At 34.3% G+C, this 19105-nt stretch overlaps 2 protein-coding genes across 2 annotated transcripts in view; one reads left to right on the forward strand and one right to left on the reverse strand.

Moving 5' to 3' along the window:
* The window catches only part of LOC128858892 (uncharacterized), a 105322-nt gene extending 93453 nt beyond the window's left edge, over window positions 1–11869 (reverse strand). Inside the window, exon 1 of the mRNA XM_054095455.1 lies at window positions 10954–11869. The gene's annotated coding sequence lies outside the window, so the exon portion shown is untranslated. The remainder of the gene's footprint in view (window positions 1–10953) is intronic.
* A 3188-nt stretch (window positions 11870–15057) lies between these two features.
* Window positions 15058–16266, forward strand: LOC128856732 (uncharacterized). The gene is made up of 2 exons (XM_054092046.1): window positions 15058–15743; window positions 15818–16266. Exons 1-2 carry the CDS (start codon window positions 15243–15245, stop codon window positions 16049–16051), a joined length of 735 nt encoding a protein of 244 aa, XP_053948021.1. The 5' UTR covers window positions 15058–15242; the 3' UTR covers window positions 16052–16266.
* Window positions 16267–19105: the final 2839 nt, after the last annotated feature.

Below are 19105 nucleotides of genomic sequence, written 5' to 3' on the forward strand. Positions count from 1 at the left end.
CGACTAAAAACCCACTTGAGGTTAAAGGTATGCAAAATTTTACTACTATTTCACAAAATTATCCTAGGAGAGTAACAAAAAAAGCCATACCTTATTTTCATATGGCAAGCGGATTCAAGGATATAAGATTAGGTCGAAATGGTTTCCCGAAAGGCCAATGAAAAAAGTACACTTGCCAACAAATTACTTAGAAGAAGATATTACAATATTGGCACCATGAAAGGAGTTTGAGGGGACTTGAATTTAGAAATGTGTTAAAAGAACGTCACCATCCGGATATTAGAAGAAATTAACTATGCAAGTAATTGAAATATTCCAATATGAGTACCAAACGAAAGGCTTTAATCAAGAAATATTTTCTATAGGGTTGCCAGCTATCCAAAATATTAAAATGGAGTAACTATGCAAGCTGATTAAAACATTGTAATGTGGGTATCAAAAGAAAGGTATTTGAGAGCAATTTAATTCAGTGATATTGTAAGTAGAGTTGCCAGGTCTCTAAAAAATTAAATTAAAACTAAATAAATATTACATTGATAGTGTCAAACAAAAGGTGCTTAAGAACGCTTAAATTCAGAAATATTGTCTATAGCTTTGCCAGCTATCCAAATTATTAAAATGAATTAACTATGCAAGCTGATTAAAACATTGCAATATGGGTATCAAAAGAAAGGTGTACGATCAAACATTAATTCAGTAATATTCCAGGTAGGCTTACCAGGTATTTAAAAAAAAATCTAAATTAACTAAATAAAGTAATGCAATAATAAGTACACTTTACTCCATTTAAAAACAGTTTTCTCCAAAAAATGTCCATTAAGGTTGCCAGCTATTTAAAATATTAGAACGAATTAACTATAGAAGTTAATCAAAATATTACAATATGGGTATCAAAGGAAAAGTATTTAAGCACACTTTAATCCAGAAATGTAGGGTTGCCAGTTATTCACAATATTAAAACGAATTATTTATACAACCTAATTAAAATATTACGATACTGGTAACAAAACAAAAAACCACAAAAAAAAATTTAATACAGAAATATTTTAAGTAGGGTTGCCAGCTATTCAAACTATTAAAATGAACTATTTAAACAAGCTAATTAAAATATTACAATACTGGTAAGAAACGAAAGGTATTTAAACACACTGCAATCCAGAAATATTTTACGTAGGGTTTCCAGGCTGCTATCCAAGCTATTAAAATGAATTAACAAATTTTAATGGTTAAACCATTACAATATGGTAGTTTAATAGCGTTGCCAGATATGTAAAAAATTTGAATTAACTAAATAAAATATTTCAGTAGTGGTGTTTAACGAAAGCCGTTTAAAGACACTTTAATGCAAATATATTTCAAGTAGAGTTGCCACCTGTTGGAAATATTAAAATGAATTATCTAAACAAGCTAATAAAAATATTACAATACTAGTAACAAACGAAAGGTATTTAAGCACACTTTAATACAGAAATGTTTTAAGTAGAGTTGACACCTATCTGTAAAATTTAGTTGAATTAAAATACGAGAAATATTACAATAATAGTTTCAAACGAACTATTTTTAAGATCACTGCCAGCTTTCAAATTCATTTCAAATTTCAATTAATAAACTATGGAGGTTAATTAAAATATTGCAAAATCCAAAGAATTAAGTAAATAAAATATTACAGTTATTGTGTCAAATAAAAGCTGTTTGAGTAATCTTTAATATACTTATAGATATACGAGTATTTGTTAAGAGTGTTTGAACTCTCTAAAAAATCATAATTAAATACGTAAAATCTTACGTACGTATGTTTAGAAATACTTTCATTTTTAATTAAATTAATTAAAAATATTTTCGCAGGATTGCCAAAAATATCTTTTTTTTTATTTAAAGATATGTTCATATTTTTTTCTTACTATGTATTGTTTTTATTTTTATTTATTATTATTTTTTATTACTTTTATTTTTATTAAATAACAGATTACTAACAGCTTAGGCCACCGACTCTTATTTTTATTATTATTTTTTGTTATTATACTTACAATAATTTTTTTATTTTTATTATTACTGTATTTTATTTTTCCTTAAAATATTTGTAAATATTTGTGTTTCTAACTAAATATATTTCAACTAGCTTTAACTGCAGCAGTTTGACAACTTTTTCTAATACGAGTGTAAATATAGAAATTAGAGGATTCAAGTTGCTTAAATTTTGAACAAGACTGTTTAAAGAGTGTTTTGTATTATATCAACTTTTTTATATTCGAAGAATGTGTTAACATGAATTTTCTTGAAACCTATTGTAAATAGCTAATTTTTATTTTAGCGATGGCATGGCCTTCATTCGCATTAGAGTTTTTTTTTCGATGTTGTGAATTTTGTGAAGTTGTGAAAACATCGCAGAAATTAAATAATGAAATAAATAAAATAAAAATAATGTTCATAATGTATATATGTGAATTGTGTAAAGAAAAACAGGTGTAAACTTGTAATAAAAGGCTATTGAAGAAGAAGAAGAAGAAGAAGAAGAATTTATTAAAAGGTGTGTGTGTGTGCCAATGAAGTATTGATTTAAGTATTTTCAAATTGGCCGAGAAGACCTTACAAATTATTTAATTCCGAGTTGCCCTTCCATGTCAAAAATGAATCTCTTTTTTTATAGAAACACCCAATGCGAATGTATCAAAGTTGGTGTTGGTAAATCCACTGATTTCATCAGCTGATCCATGTAGCTGTCACCACAGAATAAAACAAGGCGAATTAGCTTCCTGTTTTCTACTTAGCCAATACCTTGCCGTGACAATCAAACGTACAAAACATTGTTGTTGATCTAGTGGCACCACCTTCAAAAAATGTGCCTTGGTCACACCTCATCGTATGTAATTCCTAATAAAAGCTTTGGATTTGAAGGAATCCCAGTGTATTTATCAGTAATAAACTGGTTTAAGTGTCAAATTTGTGAAAATTATGTTAAATTTATGGGATGCCTTAGTAATATTTCTACAACAAAACACACTGAGTGCTGAAAGAAAAGCCGTCATCTGGAAATCTGGAAATGCAATAAACTTGTAGTCAAGGATCATTCATTAAAGGTGGCCAACAACAACGTTTTGTACGTTTGATTATCACGGTAAAGTAGAAAACAAAGAATGAATTCGCCCTGCTTCATACTGTGCTGACAGCCGCATGGACGCGGCGAAAAACAAAAAACCAATGCGCTGATTTACCGATACCACCTTTAATAAATTCGCCTTGCTTATAGTATAAAGTACATTTCCGAGTCACTCTAAAAATAAACCAGCGCTAATACTTGGCTAGAAAATATTTTGAAATATTTTTTTTTTCAATCTCACAATATTGCCTTTTCAAATCGTGATTCACAGCTCATTTAGCTTATTTTCAAATATTTATATATTTTAGAACCTAAGTATGTATATAAATATGTACGTATAATGCATGCATGGGCATAAATACGGGTAAGATAACACTTGCGCATACTTAAATAATTAATAGCTTTCCACAAGTTTTACGAGGTTTGAAATTTTTCCTAACACTGTGTCCAGGGCGAATTCAAATCCCCTAACTCCTACTGCAATGTAGTACATTTACATGTGTATGTTTGTTCATTTTAAACATTTTAGATTCCTTATTATATTCTTATACTCGCGCATTAATAAATTTATAAAGCAAGAAAATAATGCTTATTAACTCATACCTGGCGCCAGTCAATTTATCGACGGTCCAATGCACTTTTATCTGCTCGTATCTATGAATATCGTTAAAAGCAAAATTTTGAAATATTTATGGTGTTGACGTGTTTTTTTTTGTTTGTTTTTAAATATATTTATTCAGCAATTTTAAAATGCCAATAAATAGAATATTTAATGGGTACTCTGAGCAATTGAAATTACTTGTAATTTATGGGGGAAATTCATTAGCAAACGTCATTTGAAGGCATTTTCACGCGTGCCAAAATTTAGACAAATGCAACGCTGTGCCAATAATATTTACATTTGGTTTTCTTTCATAGCTTTTTCAAGTGGCCTGTTTTCAGTTCTTGTGCAATTTATTGCACAGCTCAAGTGTCTAACTAAACTGATCTAGAAATATTTACGCTTTATCTGAGCAAAAAAAAAACAAAAAAAAACGATTTATTTGCAACATTATTTCTATCGAAGGCCAGTTACAATGCCTAAACATTACATTGTTTACTTAGTATGAATTGAGTGAATTTTTATTGAAGTTGGTGATAAAAGATTTTCAAAAAAATGCAATTTGCTTAAATAAATCCAGTGCTAAATTATCGAATGCCGCTCAATAGGGGGATTCTCACGCAGCTGCAGTTCCAATGGTTAATGATCGGATTAAAATGCAACAACAACGATGTGATCCTAATAGAGATCCGACTCAATTTATGATCCGTTCGTTTCGTTAGTTTTCCGTCATTAGTTTGACAGCAAAGTGTTTTGTAATTGGTAGCTCTTATAAGGTCATGTATATATATAGTAGATATGAAGTTGTATGAAATATTTCAAAAAATATTTGATTTCCGCGATAAATTTAATGTTGAGTGAGGTTTTCTACAAAATATTTAAGTCAACTATTAGGTGCCCAACTAAGTTCTCGCTATTTTTTTGATGAAAATACAACTTTATTCTAAAAACATGGTTACAAGTGAATCATTAAAAGTATTGCCCATCGCTGGCTACTACTTTTTCCCATCTTTCTGGTAGATCTCGTATGCGGTCGCGGTAAAACTGTTCATCTTTTGAGGCTATCCACGAATCAAGCCATTTTTTGATGTCTTCATATGAATGGAACTGCTGGCCAGCTAGACCACGTGTCATCGATCGGAACAGGTGATAATCGGACGGCGCAATATCTGGAGAATATGGCAGGTAGGGTAGGATTTCCCATTTCAATTTTTCTAGGTAGGTTTTAACGGACTTGGCAAAGTGAGGCCGAGCGTTGTCATGCTGTAGAATCACTTTTTCATGCTCAATCGCATAAATTGAAGTCGGTACCGATCTCCAGTGATGGTTCACAGGTGAAAAACGACGTCAACATCCCTTGGTTTTAACCCGTAAGTAACCAAAGTCCACTGTTTCTGAATCATTCCCAAAGCATGCAATCGCTTGGAAATAGATTGGCGAGTAACTCCTATACATGGATCCTCATTGAGCAATGCCTCCAATTTAGCGTGTACGAAGGTTTTTGGCCTTCCTTCACGCGGACGGTCGTCAACATTAAAATCACCGTCTTCGAAGCGGCGGAACCAATCTCGGCACGTTATTTCACTTGAACCAGCATCTCCATAAACTTTTTGTAGCTCTCGATGCGCTTCAGCCGGCGTTTTTTTTCGAATGAGAGGAAAATCAACACTTCCCGCAAATGACGATTATTCAGCACAAAATCAGACATTTTGACAAAACCAAAAGTATATGACACCAAAACAAAATCACTAATTTGTCGAAGCAGTTTGTTTACCATATGTCTAAGCTTGGTTTATGATGTTATGGTTATGTTAGAATCGACTAGCACACACTGCTGGCTACATCTATTTACAAACGGCGAGAACTTAGTTGCGCACCTAATATAAATTCAAATTAGTTACATTTGAATTGACCAACTCTTGAAAAATGTTGATTTACGGTTAAAATATCGTTTTCCAGAAATTGTGTATTATTACCAGGTTCTTCGACTTCTTTAATGTTTCATCCTCAATGCTTTCATGTTTCAAACAGGAAATGTAGTGTAAAATACATCCAAATATAATTATGGTAACGAATGAGTCCAAGTATGTGTGTTTTCCTTGAAATGAAGTAATCGTCTGAATCTTGTTTTAGTATCCCGGAAGCAGTTTTGACAACAATTCTTGGAGAAGAATCTATAAGTAGATGAGATTTTGATTTATTGAAGGTTTGCACTTCGACCTCGTGGTATTTTGTGCCCTCTACTCATCACAGTACCTCATCCAGATGCAGTTATCTTATTAAACTTAAGATATAGCTGAGATAGACTGAGCTTATGTGCCTTTCTTCTGGCTGCAATTGGCCGAGATGTCTCAACCTTCTCGGCACTGCATTCAATGAGAATGTACATTGGAGCCTCCGGATCAGTGCACCATATCACGATAGTGTGCACATGACTGCACAGTCTGCAATGGCCTTTTAGAATGCCCGTGAGGATTCCGAGTTTATCGTTGGGGAGTGTTATGAGATTTGTAAACCTCATTGGGTGCCAGCTAACCTACCTTAGCCTCAGCTCTTCCCTTCTAAGATTTTTCCTTGATAATGTGTTCGAGTCCTATTAATGACAAGACCGCAGAGTCTCTTGCCAATTCTTCCGCTACTTCGTTCACATTTATACGCCTGTGTCCAGGGTCCCAAATTAGCCGAAAGCGATTATGCGTATCTAGCAGATTCAATTTCTCGATACACTCAAGGACCAGTGAGGGCTTAATCTCACATGGAAGAATGTTTATATTTATGTTTCTTCTTCTTCTTATGGCCAAAACAGAAGTTTTATATCAATGTTGCCAATGCCCACAAAAATTATCCGGAACGTTCCAGTGGGAATTGATCGTGATACTAAACTCGATAACCCAAGGTAGCTCGTTATGTGTCTTGCAAACCCGTAAAAGATGCACGAATTCTTTTCACCGTCCTATTCTTCTTCTTCACGTTCTTAATAACTCGTGGGACATAGGGCATCAAATATTACATATTTCCTTGCTATGAAGTGTAGGAAAACAAAGCAGCCCTGTGACAGCTTTTCATGGTTGTTTCTTTGAAGGTGCTACAATTTTTAACTGTAGTGCTCATGGTCGTGCATATTTTAGTATAGAATTTTGCATTTCTTGCTATTCTGCAATTACGCAGGTCATAGAGAATGCCTCCAACGTGTAGCAAAAACGATTTACTACGTATTATTTAACTTGAACGGCTTTTTGACAAAATCTAAACAAAAAAACTTTTTTTCAAATACATTGAGAATGTAGTATAAGAAAAATAAATAAACAATGTTTCCTGAGGTAGTTTAGACGTAAAGTAAACATAATAAATACAAGAGTTTTGCGGATGCAGTATGAACTTAGTAAAAGCGAAATAAATAAAATATGTTTTCAGAGGCTGTGTGAACGTAGGGTAAGCATAATAAATAAAAGATGTTTTCTATGGCAAAGTGCAATAGTAATAAGAAACTGTTTTCCTGTGCAGTGTAGCTGAGGGAAGTGTAAACATTGGCAGCTAATCATGATTTTGTTAACGATGTAAACGTAGTGTAAAAATAATAAACAAATCATGAATTCAATTACTGTATAATGCAATATAATTTAATGGCGGACTAGCTTATAGTGAAAATATTTTAAAGTTAAGTTATTTGGCAGACCGTTATTCGGCGCTGAGCGCATTTGAAGTGGGCTGACGTCACTTGAATAATACACGAAAAAATCAAACAATGACACTTTGTTGCTGTCAGACCAACGACTGAATGGAGGAGTGTCTGAATATTTGTGTAATTATTGTGCAAATTCCGACTGTAGAATCTCCCAAGTGACGTGACAGCAAAAGTTTCCCTCACAATTCTCGTTTTCACCATAGTTAGAGAGCATACCTGGTAAATATTGCATCCTTGGGGCTGGCTGACAAAAGAAGAACTTAGAAATTAACAAGAGTCGGAAAGAGAAAGGCAGTACGCCTCTAGGAGCTTAACTTCTTGGCAATGCTGTTGATAGCTCGATAGCTCCGCGAGTTATCTCCCTACCAGCTGCTATAATAATTATATCAGACATGTCTATGAAGCACTAATGTGGCTTTTTGTGAATGCAATGTTGACAGCACAGCGACGCCGTTAAAAATATAAGGTAGATCTTGGAAAATAGTACATTTTTTAATAAAAGTTTACTTGTGAATGATCTTTTTTATAAAAATATAAGGTAGATCTTGGAAAACAGTAAATTTTTTTCATAAAAGTTTATTTGTGAATGAATCTTTTTTCTAATTTTCTGAATATAATATGTCTAATGCCTTATCATGTAACAGTTTTTTTCATGGTGAGCATTTTTCATGAAATGAACAGTGACAACTGTCGTAGATGGGTAATTCTATCTTCCGAAAAACCACTTTCGAAATTAGTTAATGGTTTGGGTTATTAAACTTAAGTTTTTTTTATACTTTGCCTGAAGTACTTAACAAGTCTGAACCTAACCCATGTCCCGTTACTATTAATTAATGAACGACCTCAAACTAACCTTCGCCCGAGAGTTCTTACTTACTTTCTTTTAGGCGCCTTCGATTCTTGCAAATAGATGAAGCAATTGATTCAGAGAACGTTAAATATATATTTAACGTTCTCTGTTGATTTAAATAAACAGGCTTTGGTAGCACTGGAAAGCACTTGAAAAATAGCATTTGTTTGGAAGCACTTAACGTGTGATAGTAAGGCCGCGTTCATACAGGGAAACATTTGTTGCTTCAACTTATCGCTTCTGATGCTTGTGCTCTGTCAACACCCTTTGTGTTATCGTTATTCTCGTTGTTGTTGTTGTTGACTATAGACTAAAAACATGGCGGGAACATCAAAAGAAAATTCGGAAAGTTGAAACAACTATGGCATCCTTTTATGGAAGCGGTCTAATGAAAATCTCTTGAAAGAGAGTTAGCAGCACTGAAAATAGTGAGTTTCGCCAGTTTTAGGAGCTATAACTGTACTCACCGGCTAATCTTGCTCGATAACTTTGTTGTTGCTTTCACATGCAAGCGAGCAGAGCCCAAACACAGCGAGCAGAGATGTGGCGAATCGAAGGCGCATTTTGAAACACCATTCCACCCTGGATCTGGGCTAGAAATCAGCCAGGAACCAAAAAAAATTGTTGTGTATAAAGCCTAACCGAATTGAAACAGAATTGATACAAGAAAGTAGTATCTAATGACAATTATTTAACGTTTCTAAGCTCGACTTGAAAACGATAGAAAGCTGATTTCATTCCCTTCCACAATTCATAATGCAATGCCCAGTCGTGGGTCTGTCTTCAAATACAACATGGAACTTTATCCGTAGCGAGCTAGAGCGTAATCTACACAAGTATGTAGTTTAAAACTAAATGGAATTGGGTGAGCTTTACACTTCCTTATAGTCTAGGTCATCCGTCGTTCCTGTAGGATCATAGCCTATGAATAAGTGTTATTGCATAAAATCAGTGCCTCTTTTGGCAAACTCACAGCGACCAAAGCGTTTTTACCATTCTGGTTGTATGTCTAGTCTCAGGCACCACAGAATTATAGAATTAATGAATCTTGTTTATTTTTCATAACCTCGCATGTTGAGTATCACTGCTCTTTCGACGAAAATTTATTCCGCCCAATACGACACCCATATCCAAATTTAATACGACGGCGAAGGGTTAAAGGTATTCTAATTGATTTAAATAAAATCTCTTGCATTTTTGTGTTCCAAATTTTTTTTATTTTTTTCATCTCATCTCTTCATCTCTAGTATTATACCTCCGTTGGGCACCCGGATGTGGCCAGACTGGCTTTTTCTCCTTTGGACGTGAATTTAACTTATTTCTATTACAGCTAATGATATGAGCTTCCAGGTAGCTTATTAAAATTAAATTTTCTTTCGATTTATGGATATAACTTTTTAAAAAGGATCCTTCAGCAGGACGAAAAACAAGGCCAGACACGGGTGACTAACCGGAGGTTTTAAACGGAAGGTGTCCAATGGAGGGTTAATATATGTATACGGCGGCGCAAAATTAGTCACCCTATAGTTTGCAAATGGCGTCGTACGTCTATCAAATTTGACACTTGTAAACCAGAAAGCTGCTTGCGGCCGCCGTAGCCGAAAGGGTTGGTGCGTGACTATCATTCGGAGTTCACAGAAGGAACGATGGTACGAATGTCGGTGAAACACCAAAATTTAGAAAAACATTTTTCTAATAGCGGTCGCCCTTCGACAGGCAATGGCAATCCTCCGAGTGTATTTCTGCCATGAAAAAGTTCCTCATAAAAATATTTGCCGTTCGGAGTCGCTAGAAACTGAAATTCCCTCCATTTGTGGAACAACATCAAGACGCACACCACAAATAGGAGGAGGAGCTCGGCCAAACAAACAAAAATTGGTGCACATGCCAATTATATATATAAACCAAAAAACTCAAGCTGCAGTATACAAACAGACAAATAATGGAGCGCGTGTAAGTTAAAATAAAGATTTCCATCACTCCAAAATAATTTTTTTTGGTTGTATTTAGTAAAAAAAGTTATTCAAAAACCAATTTAGATGATCACCTTGTCCAAAAAAAAAATGTTCTAATTCCATTTTCCAGAATGTTCTTTTCTTTTTATTAAGTAAAAGGAAGAACAAAATTACTCAAGAACCAAATTGGCTGATTAACTTTGCGCCACCTTGTACAAAAAAATGTTCTTAATTCACTTTTCCAGAAACTTTCTTCGTTTTTATTTAGTAAAACGAAAAAAAAACATACTAAAAAAAATTCAATGATTAATTTTGCGCCACCTTATACAAAAGAATGCTAAATTGACTTTTCCAGAAACTGTTTTCCTTTTTATTTAGTAAAAGAAACAAGTTTCCCAAGAACCAAATTGGCTAATTAATTTTGCGCCACCTTGTACATGCCTATGGACATATCTAGCATTTTAAGGCCTGCAAAAAACTAGGGATCGTAAAAATATGTACTTATGTGAGTACATGGAAGGAAAAAATAAGACTTATTGAACATATTTTTGAAAATGAGTCTAAGAATTTTTGATTTTATTTTATTTTATTTTATTTTATTTTACCTCTTTCTATTTTATTTTATTTTATTTTGTTTTATTTTATTTTATTTTATTTTTTTTTTTTTTTTTTATAATACTTGACTTTAATTGTATTAAATTTTTTTTATTGTTTTTTTTTTTTATCATTACCTTTTTTTGATTTACTTTATTTTATAGTACTTACCGTTAATTATGATTCCGTTTTGATTTTCCCAAGCCTCTTGCTTAAGCCACATTCTTAAATATTTCCCATCAATTTTAATTGCTATTATTTGTTCGCATATTTTTTGATCAAAGAAATTTTGAGGAAAGTAATTTTTTATTTTCTTTTTAATTTATATTTTAAATTTGAAATTTATATTTTATAAATGGAATTTTCATTAAAATTCGTATTTGCACAGGCATTTTTTTATTAAATTTTCTATTATTTATTATTTATTTATTTATTTTTCTTTGTACTGAGAAAAAAGTTTTGTTAGTTTCCAAGAATAAACGCGATCTTCCTTTCTTAATTAATAATATTTATGTTGGTAAACAATTAAATTTATTCAGCGCATTCGAAATCTATTTTCTACATTTCCTTAAATCTCGATCAAGTGAGAAATATGAATTTTTGACAAACGCGCACTCACACACACACACAGTTAACACTTATTCAATTGACTATTGATCTCGTAGCCAAAACTTTGCGAGTCGAAATTAATGTACACTTTTTTCGCCGTTTTTCACTATTTCACTTTGTCGCCAACATTTAGAGCACAACTGAATTTCACAAAAGAATTTTTTTTTGTTTTTAGCAAAGATGACTTGTTACCACGCAGTGGCGCCACTATTTTGATTGTTAGTTCCTAATAATATTGAAACACTCGACAAGCAATTATTCACACGCGCACAATACAATAGCAATAACAACACCCGACACGCGTCATACAAAAATACAAGTATATAGCGAAACTTATTAGTAACAAAAATGTTTAGAATTTTTTGTTTCAAAAACTTTTATCGAACGTTATACTTGGCGTAGCGGTTATAGACTGAACTGATATCCGATGTAAGAACTCAAAGCGAGCGCGATCCATTTGAAATGACTGCGAGCGACAGCGGCTGATGAGAACAAAACACGAATATACTCGTGTACTCGTATAAATGTGAGAAGAGTGGACTGATCGGTGGCGTGTCGCTAGAGTGCAAGGTGATTTCTTGTGAAGATGCTTCATATGGCCTCTGGTGACGGTCAAGCATTGTTTGACAAGAACTTTATATGTGTGCGTGTCGGCTGATTGACGCTAATATCTAAAATTTTTGATTTTCATCATTCAAAAGCCGACAACAAGTATGTGTGACACGACGACACCCGACTGCACTAACACACACAAAGCTCAGTCAAGCATGCTGTATCGTCTCCAGAGGCCATTAGATATACGAAAATATGTTAATCCAAATGCGCGTAGTTATGTGTGCAAGTATGTCTCTATCTTTTTAAGCAAGCATGAAGGCAACATGTTTGAAGGCGATCTACGTGCATACATATGTACATATCTATCTTTTATTATTGTGTACTTTGAAAAGTCGGCTCACTTCATTGCATAATTCTGTGTGATTTAGCTTTTTCTAAGAATTGGATAAATAAAAATGTGTGGCACTTGTATTATTACTGTTATAACAAAAAAGTATATTTATTATAATATACTTATTTAGTAGATTTCGTTTGGTGTAAGTTTCTTTCGTCATTTCCGGTTCCTTTGTCGCAATCGATTACAATAAAAACACCAAAATGCATTAACAAAATCATAAATAGTGGCAGCGTTGCTATGTTCCTGTTGATATACACATCAGCTGTGAAAGTTCAGTGATCACATGCTAACTACTTATATCGATTTTTCAAAGCAAGAAATCAGAGCAACGTTATCGACGTACGTGTTGACATTTTCGATTGTAGTTTTAATTTGGTACTATGTAAATTTTCTAGCTCCTTATAAAAGCATTAATGCTATTAAATCCAAATTAATTGCTAATAAATTTTTTCTATTAGAGTTCAAATGGTTTTTGTGTGGTGAAATTTCTACACGAGTTTAACTATGTATAGAAAATAAACAATTGGCGCGAGCACTTCTGTCAGCTGTTTGGATGAGCTCCTTCTTCTATTTGTGGTGTGTTGTTTGAGGATTGATGTTGTTTGACAAATGGAGAGACCTACAGTTTTCAACCGATTCCGAACAGCAAATGGTTTTTTTATGAGGAGGTGTTTCATTGCAGAAATACACTCGGAGGTTTGCCATTGCCTGTTGAGGGGCCAGCGCTATTAGAAACAAATTTTCTATCATTTCTGCTGTTTCTTGCACGGAGATTTGAACCTGTGCATAGTATAAAATAAACTAGAGAATGACAATGACATACGCTTACCCTTACTGACATGTAAGCTATTTATTTTTGATAAAGTTCTAAGAATATCGAAGGAAAAATGGTTTAACAAACCCACTTAGAGAATATATCCCCAATTATGACCAGCCCATGGTTTAATGGCAAACGCTCAGAAATTCTGCTATGGCAAAATGAGCATAGTCTTAGCACACTAATTTCCGCAATAATGAAGCACTGTCTAATAAGCAGGTACGCTCAGAGCATTAGCGCGCAGCCACACGTCTTCTGCAGAAGCTGTGTGAATGAGCAAGAGACGAGTTTGCACTTTCTGTATGTAAATTTAAGGTACCTAAAGTACGGTAGACAAATTTTCGATGAGTAGAAAATCAGGGATCTTGCAAAGTTTTGAACGGTTAACTTTGCTTTTAGAAGAGGGAAGTTCCTCATGATGTGTCAAAATGGGCTACGAGTCTGTGTGAGCTCCATAGTGAACAAACGCTTCCACCTAACCTAACCCGACCTTTGCTCTAAGACTGCAAGCAAAGTGTGTCCATACAATGTGCAACTTATTCGTTTTTCCTTTTTTGTCTGCAGCTTGGTGGTTTCAATGCCAAAGTGCCTTGCTTTACAGTTTATTTATGCCTTGAAGATCCGTCAAAATGGCCGGACAGTAAACTAATATAGTTTTTGTGTATTTGAGTCGAAGGTGTCACATACGTGCCGTACACCATGCCGGAATGCACTAAAATTGGCAACTTTCTACTTCTGCCGTACGGCGAGTGCCAAGATGATTTCAAGTTATGGTCGCATCCACCGTCTACGACTACCATAAATTCTACTTACGCTTCAAAAGGTATTAATTTTATAATATATTTGACAACCAACAAAAACTGTTTATACAACTGAAATATGGTATTTGTTTTCATGAAAAGAACATTTGTTGCTTTTTTGTTTATACGCGTTAATATTTTTAGTGCGGCACCACGGTACGTTTTACACGTCACGTCAGTCAAATGGGTTGCTGCAACGGACACAAAGGACCCATTGTAGCAGCCCCATTATTTGTTTATTTACATTCTCATTGTCCCGATTTACACGAGGAGACATCTGGAAGGGAGACACTGGAAATTCTCTTTTTATGTTTCTTTCGCGTACACACGGGCAAAAATGTTTCCCCGACATTTTGACATTTAATACTTTTTCTGGTTCGGATGTATTCTAACACGCGCTTACATGTAAAGTAGAGAGCGTTCGACAACAGTTTCTTAAATATATGAATGAAAAATGCAAACTGGTTAAATAATAAATAATTTGTTGTTTTTTTTATTGAAATATATTTATAAATTCTTATACTTGAATAAAAAATTAAATTAAAAATTCTTCGTATGTAAATAATTAACTTAAAATTAACTTGAGTATCTAGAAATGCAGGGAAAAATTAGAAATCAACATAAACATGTCCCATAACTATTTTAAATTATACCTACTTTACTCGCAAAAATAATCGTGCATTTCCCAAGCAGCGTTCGGATGTTTGTCATCGTTGTTATCTTCCGTTTGATTGAAAACCCACACATAACTTAGAACTTTCACAAGAAAAGAAGAAAACGAATGAAGCAACTGTCAAAAATTGCTTTAAGATTGGAAATACGAATAAGAAGAGCAAAGCGTGTCGCCGAGTACGGGAGACAAAATCCATTCTCTCTTCCCCGACCGTCCTTCGCCCTTGAACAAAATGTTTCCCTTCCAGATGTCTCCTCGTGTAAATCGGGTCATTGAAATCATTTTTTTATTCAAACCGACAAATTGCATTGAATGTTGTATTTCCTCTATGCGATGTCATCTGCTCTGAGTACGTCTTCAACGGAAAAATACACCAGCTACTTGTCATTATACGTATCATATATCGATAAACAAAACAAAATCGATTACAGTTACCAATCTTGGTGAAATACTTAAAATATAAATGTAAATAATAAACACTTCGCCAAAGCTACGCATTTAATTTTCGTAGCAATTGCTTACATTTTTACAAAACTTTGCTATTACTGTGTGAACTTAAAAAAGTCTTTTATTTAAGAACAAAGGCTATTTCATAAAACTATATTAATAATGATTACAAAATATGCTGTACTAAGCCGCACAGCGCGACTGCAATTTGTGAACGAGACCACGGAGCTGGAAAACACTTCATTGGAGATGCAAAATTATACAGTGGCCGGTGGTACTCTTGTTAAAATTACCCAGGAATCACAGATATTGGCAAATCAATCATCACCACCACCAACTGTACAGGTTTATGTATATGACACAGTGCTTCGAGAGCCCGACACCAGGCGCACTTATCAGTGTACGGTGGACAATTTGTTGCCAGTATGCGATAATTTCTGGCCTTTCATAGTGAGCATACCAGAACCACAACGCCGTTTGCAACTTTTACTTCACAAAGACCGTTGCGATTGGCTCAGTAGTGCGAATCCGGGTGATGTGGTTAGTGTGCCAGGACGTTGCTTAGAGCAAGATGGGAGTAAGCACTATGATTGTATTGTTTGTTACATTGGTCCAGTCCCGGAAATTCATCCAGTTGGGTATTTCTTTGGTTTGGAGTTACTGGTTAGTATGAAGGATTTGGAAATGCTATTTTATTTATATATTAAATATGTAAATGTTATGCATTTGTTTTACAGGACAACACTCCATCTCCGCAAAAAGATGAATTACCGTTCACAGGCAAGTATTTCGAGTGTGAAGCCGAAAATGCAATATTTACGACAGCTGACCGTATAATACCTATGGCACCACCACAAGAGGAAGAACCAGTCGCTGCTGAGAATCCAAATGAAGCACCTGCAAGTGACTGGTCGATAATTAATTTCTTCACTAATACAATGGTTCAAATACGTGCATCACTGCCAATTTAGCTTGTGTATTTAAATTTCATAATTCCATCAAGTATAAAATATCATTCACGGCATTAAATTCCATATGATTTTCCCTCATATTTTGCTGTGGATATACAAATATTCCTTTTGGCGGGTCCCTGCGCCATTTTACATATAATTATCTCACACATTTTGCGTAATTACTTGGTTATTTAAGTAACAGACTATATACCTAATAAATTAAATTAATACAAGTATTAAATCATCGTTTCACTGAAGAGTTTTAGTAAAATGGTCTATAAAACTTATATATTTGTTCATTTCGCCAGCAACAGAAATTAACTTAACGGAATAAAATCAGAGTTACACTACTATAGAAATTAATTAGTAAAGCAAACTACTCAGAGCAGACAATCCATTTTTGGAAAAAACCCCTTCTACGTTATCGGAGCGACACGGATTTATAACCGGCGAACAACTGTCATTCCAACAGCATTCCCCGTGCATGCATGGGGAATGTTTATGATGCTACAACAACAACAACCAAGCCCTGCCTCGTAGAGGATCTTGAAATGCTACAACCACAATTAAATCCTTGTAAATACGCAAACGACCTGAGTAGCCGATTTTTGGTTTAAGTTCACCCCAGTATACACAACAATTTAGTAATTTTTTATTGCTTCATTTATATTGATCGGGTATTTTTTTATTGCTTCATTTATATTGATCGGGTATTTTTTTATTGCTTCATTTATATTGATCGGGTATTTTTTCTATCTATTAAGTATGTATGTATAAAATTATTAAATTAGTATATAAAAAATCACGTGACCCAAAGTACAATGAAAAACAAGTTGCTTCACAGTCCGCATCATTTCTCCTTGAAATGTTGATGGATCTGTAAAAAATAAAAAAATCTTGTAAAATAAAGTTGTAGTAATAGTCTGTCGAGCCGGATTTTTGAATTTCGAAAAATTTAGCAATTTACGGCATTTAAAAAAAGTATGCGTTTTACGTCATAAATGTCACACTTTAATTATGTTTTTATGTTAAATTTTTTTAATAAAAATATGATAATTCCGGTTGACAGACTGTAGAGGAAACACTTTATAATTAAAAAAAACCGCATCAAAAAATATTAAAAACTGTATGAATTATCATGCAGACCGTGCCGGAAAAAGTAGTTTCGAGAAAATCGAGTTTAAACTTTCGAGTGCATTTCATAACGGCCAGCTGCCTCAAACGAAAGACAGCTACCTGTTCGTATCAAACTCTCGTCGGGCAGTTACATTTTCTACCATAACTCTGTATCTATGGACTTCCACAGAAATACGCCTAAAACTATAAATCTGTAAAAAACCCCGATTTTTTGAAAATTTTAAACGTATGTAACCCCTTAAACATTATGGTGAGAAAAATAGCTGAGCGAAGAAGGAAATGTTTCCACTACAAAACAATCGTATCAATTCCACAGTGCCTCCTTTATGGATGTATTTGTATTATTTCCAAATATTATGCTGTGATTGAACCGGTAACCAACATAATGCGGTCGAAGACCTATGACACTATTATTGATCGAACGCCGATGTATGATAGTTTTCAGGAATATATTTCAAGAAGAGTTTTAAACCGACTCCGAACGGCTAATGGTTCTTTTATGAGTAGGTTTTTCATGGCAGAAATACACTCGGAGATTTGCCATTGCCTGCCGAGGGGCGATTGCTATTACAAAAAACCATTTTTAACACTTTGCTGTTTCGTGCAAGGACATTCGAACCTACGCACTCCAGAATGGTAGTCTCGCACGAACGCATTCGGCTACGACGGCCGCCGTAGATTGGGTCTACACCTTTGATGCGATCTTTTTGCCTTGTATTTTTCTACATTTCTTGGCCGTGTTGCAATAGAAGATAAATCTCGCTGCGAAGATAAGTTGCTGCCGATGAGAATGAAATGGAATTATGGCACAGAACTCTTGTTAAAAACGGTAACATATAAATCTGGTTTGTGATTATGAGAAAACAGAATTTCAACCAAAAATCAGACAAGCGCTTGAAATTTAGCTTGCAACGCCTTGCAGCACAGCTACGATGAAATAAAATCATTTTTTAAGATAACCACATATTTTAAATATATTTTTCCTACAAGATGAACTGAAGGGGGGCAAACGGAGAGTATTTATTAAACGGAGAGAAATCATTAACTTAAAATACATTGCATATTAGTATTCATGCTTAAAATAAAAAAAAATTAAAAATGGCGGCGCTACAGCTGCTCAAACGTGGTTCCTTTAATTTGCGCCGTGGAATCTACAGCCTCTTGTAATCAATTGAAATCAACCAGGCAAAAAATTTTCATTAAAATAAGTTATACCGCTATGCACTTACTTGTTTTTAACAAAAGATAATGAAAATTTGAACTGAAAAAATTACACGGTTTTTTTATAAACAAATTGATGAAAACGATATTTGTAATGATAATTAATATAAATTTTGAGGTGCATGCAAAGGCCAGAATGTTAAAGAATATCTCTGCATACATTTTGTCAAAAAAGTACCGGGAATTGTTTAATAAAACACAACATAATTGTTTAATCGTCAAAATGTATTTTTCCGCCTTCAAAATAGGCTCCATTCGAAGCAAAACATATATGCCAACGATTAGTCCAGTCATCAAAGCCCCTCTTAAACGCCTTTGAAGAGATCTTCGTCAGCTCCCGCAGCGAATTCTCCTTAATGGCTTCTATCGTTTCAAAGCGGAGTCCGCGGAGTGGCAATTTAAGATTTGGGAAAAGGAAAAAGTCACAGGGGGCTCTTGGAACTCTCTTGGAACGAGTCGAGCAGCCACGCGTCTCATGCCCAATCGATGGTGTAAAATGTTGCGAATTAATTCGAGAAACACGCTAAGGTCACAAGCTACCTCCCTCAAACTTTAATGATGGTTTGCTAGCATGATTTCCTTGACTTTGTCGACGTTTTTCATCCGTTGCATACAATGATAGGCGACCAGATCGGTACTTCTTTGACAGAATGTACATTCATATATAATCCTCTAAATAAATTGGAATATTCGGAAAAATGTTACCGCTTGCTT

Source organism: Anastrepha ludens, chromosome 3, assembly GCF_028408465.1.
Source record: "Anastrepha ludens isolate Willacy chromosome 3, idAnaLude1.1, whole genome shotgun sequence".
In the NCBI taxonomy this organism is placed as follows: Eukaryota; Metazoa; Arthropoda; class Insecta; order Diptera; family Tephritidae; genus Anastrepha; species Anastrepha ludens.

Bases quoted from the DNA above. Each gene is read 5' to 3' on its own strand.
- LOC128856732 (XM_054092046.1), top strand. From the start codon at position 15,243: ATGATTACAAAATATGCTGTACTAAGCCGCACAGCGCGACTGCAATTT. The intron at 15,744-15,817 runs GTTAGTATGAAG...TTTGTTTTACAG, and splicing joins TCTTTGGTTTGGAGTTACTG to GACAACACTCCATCTCCGCA.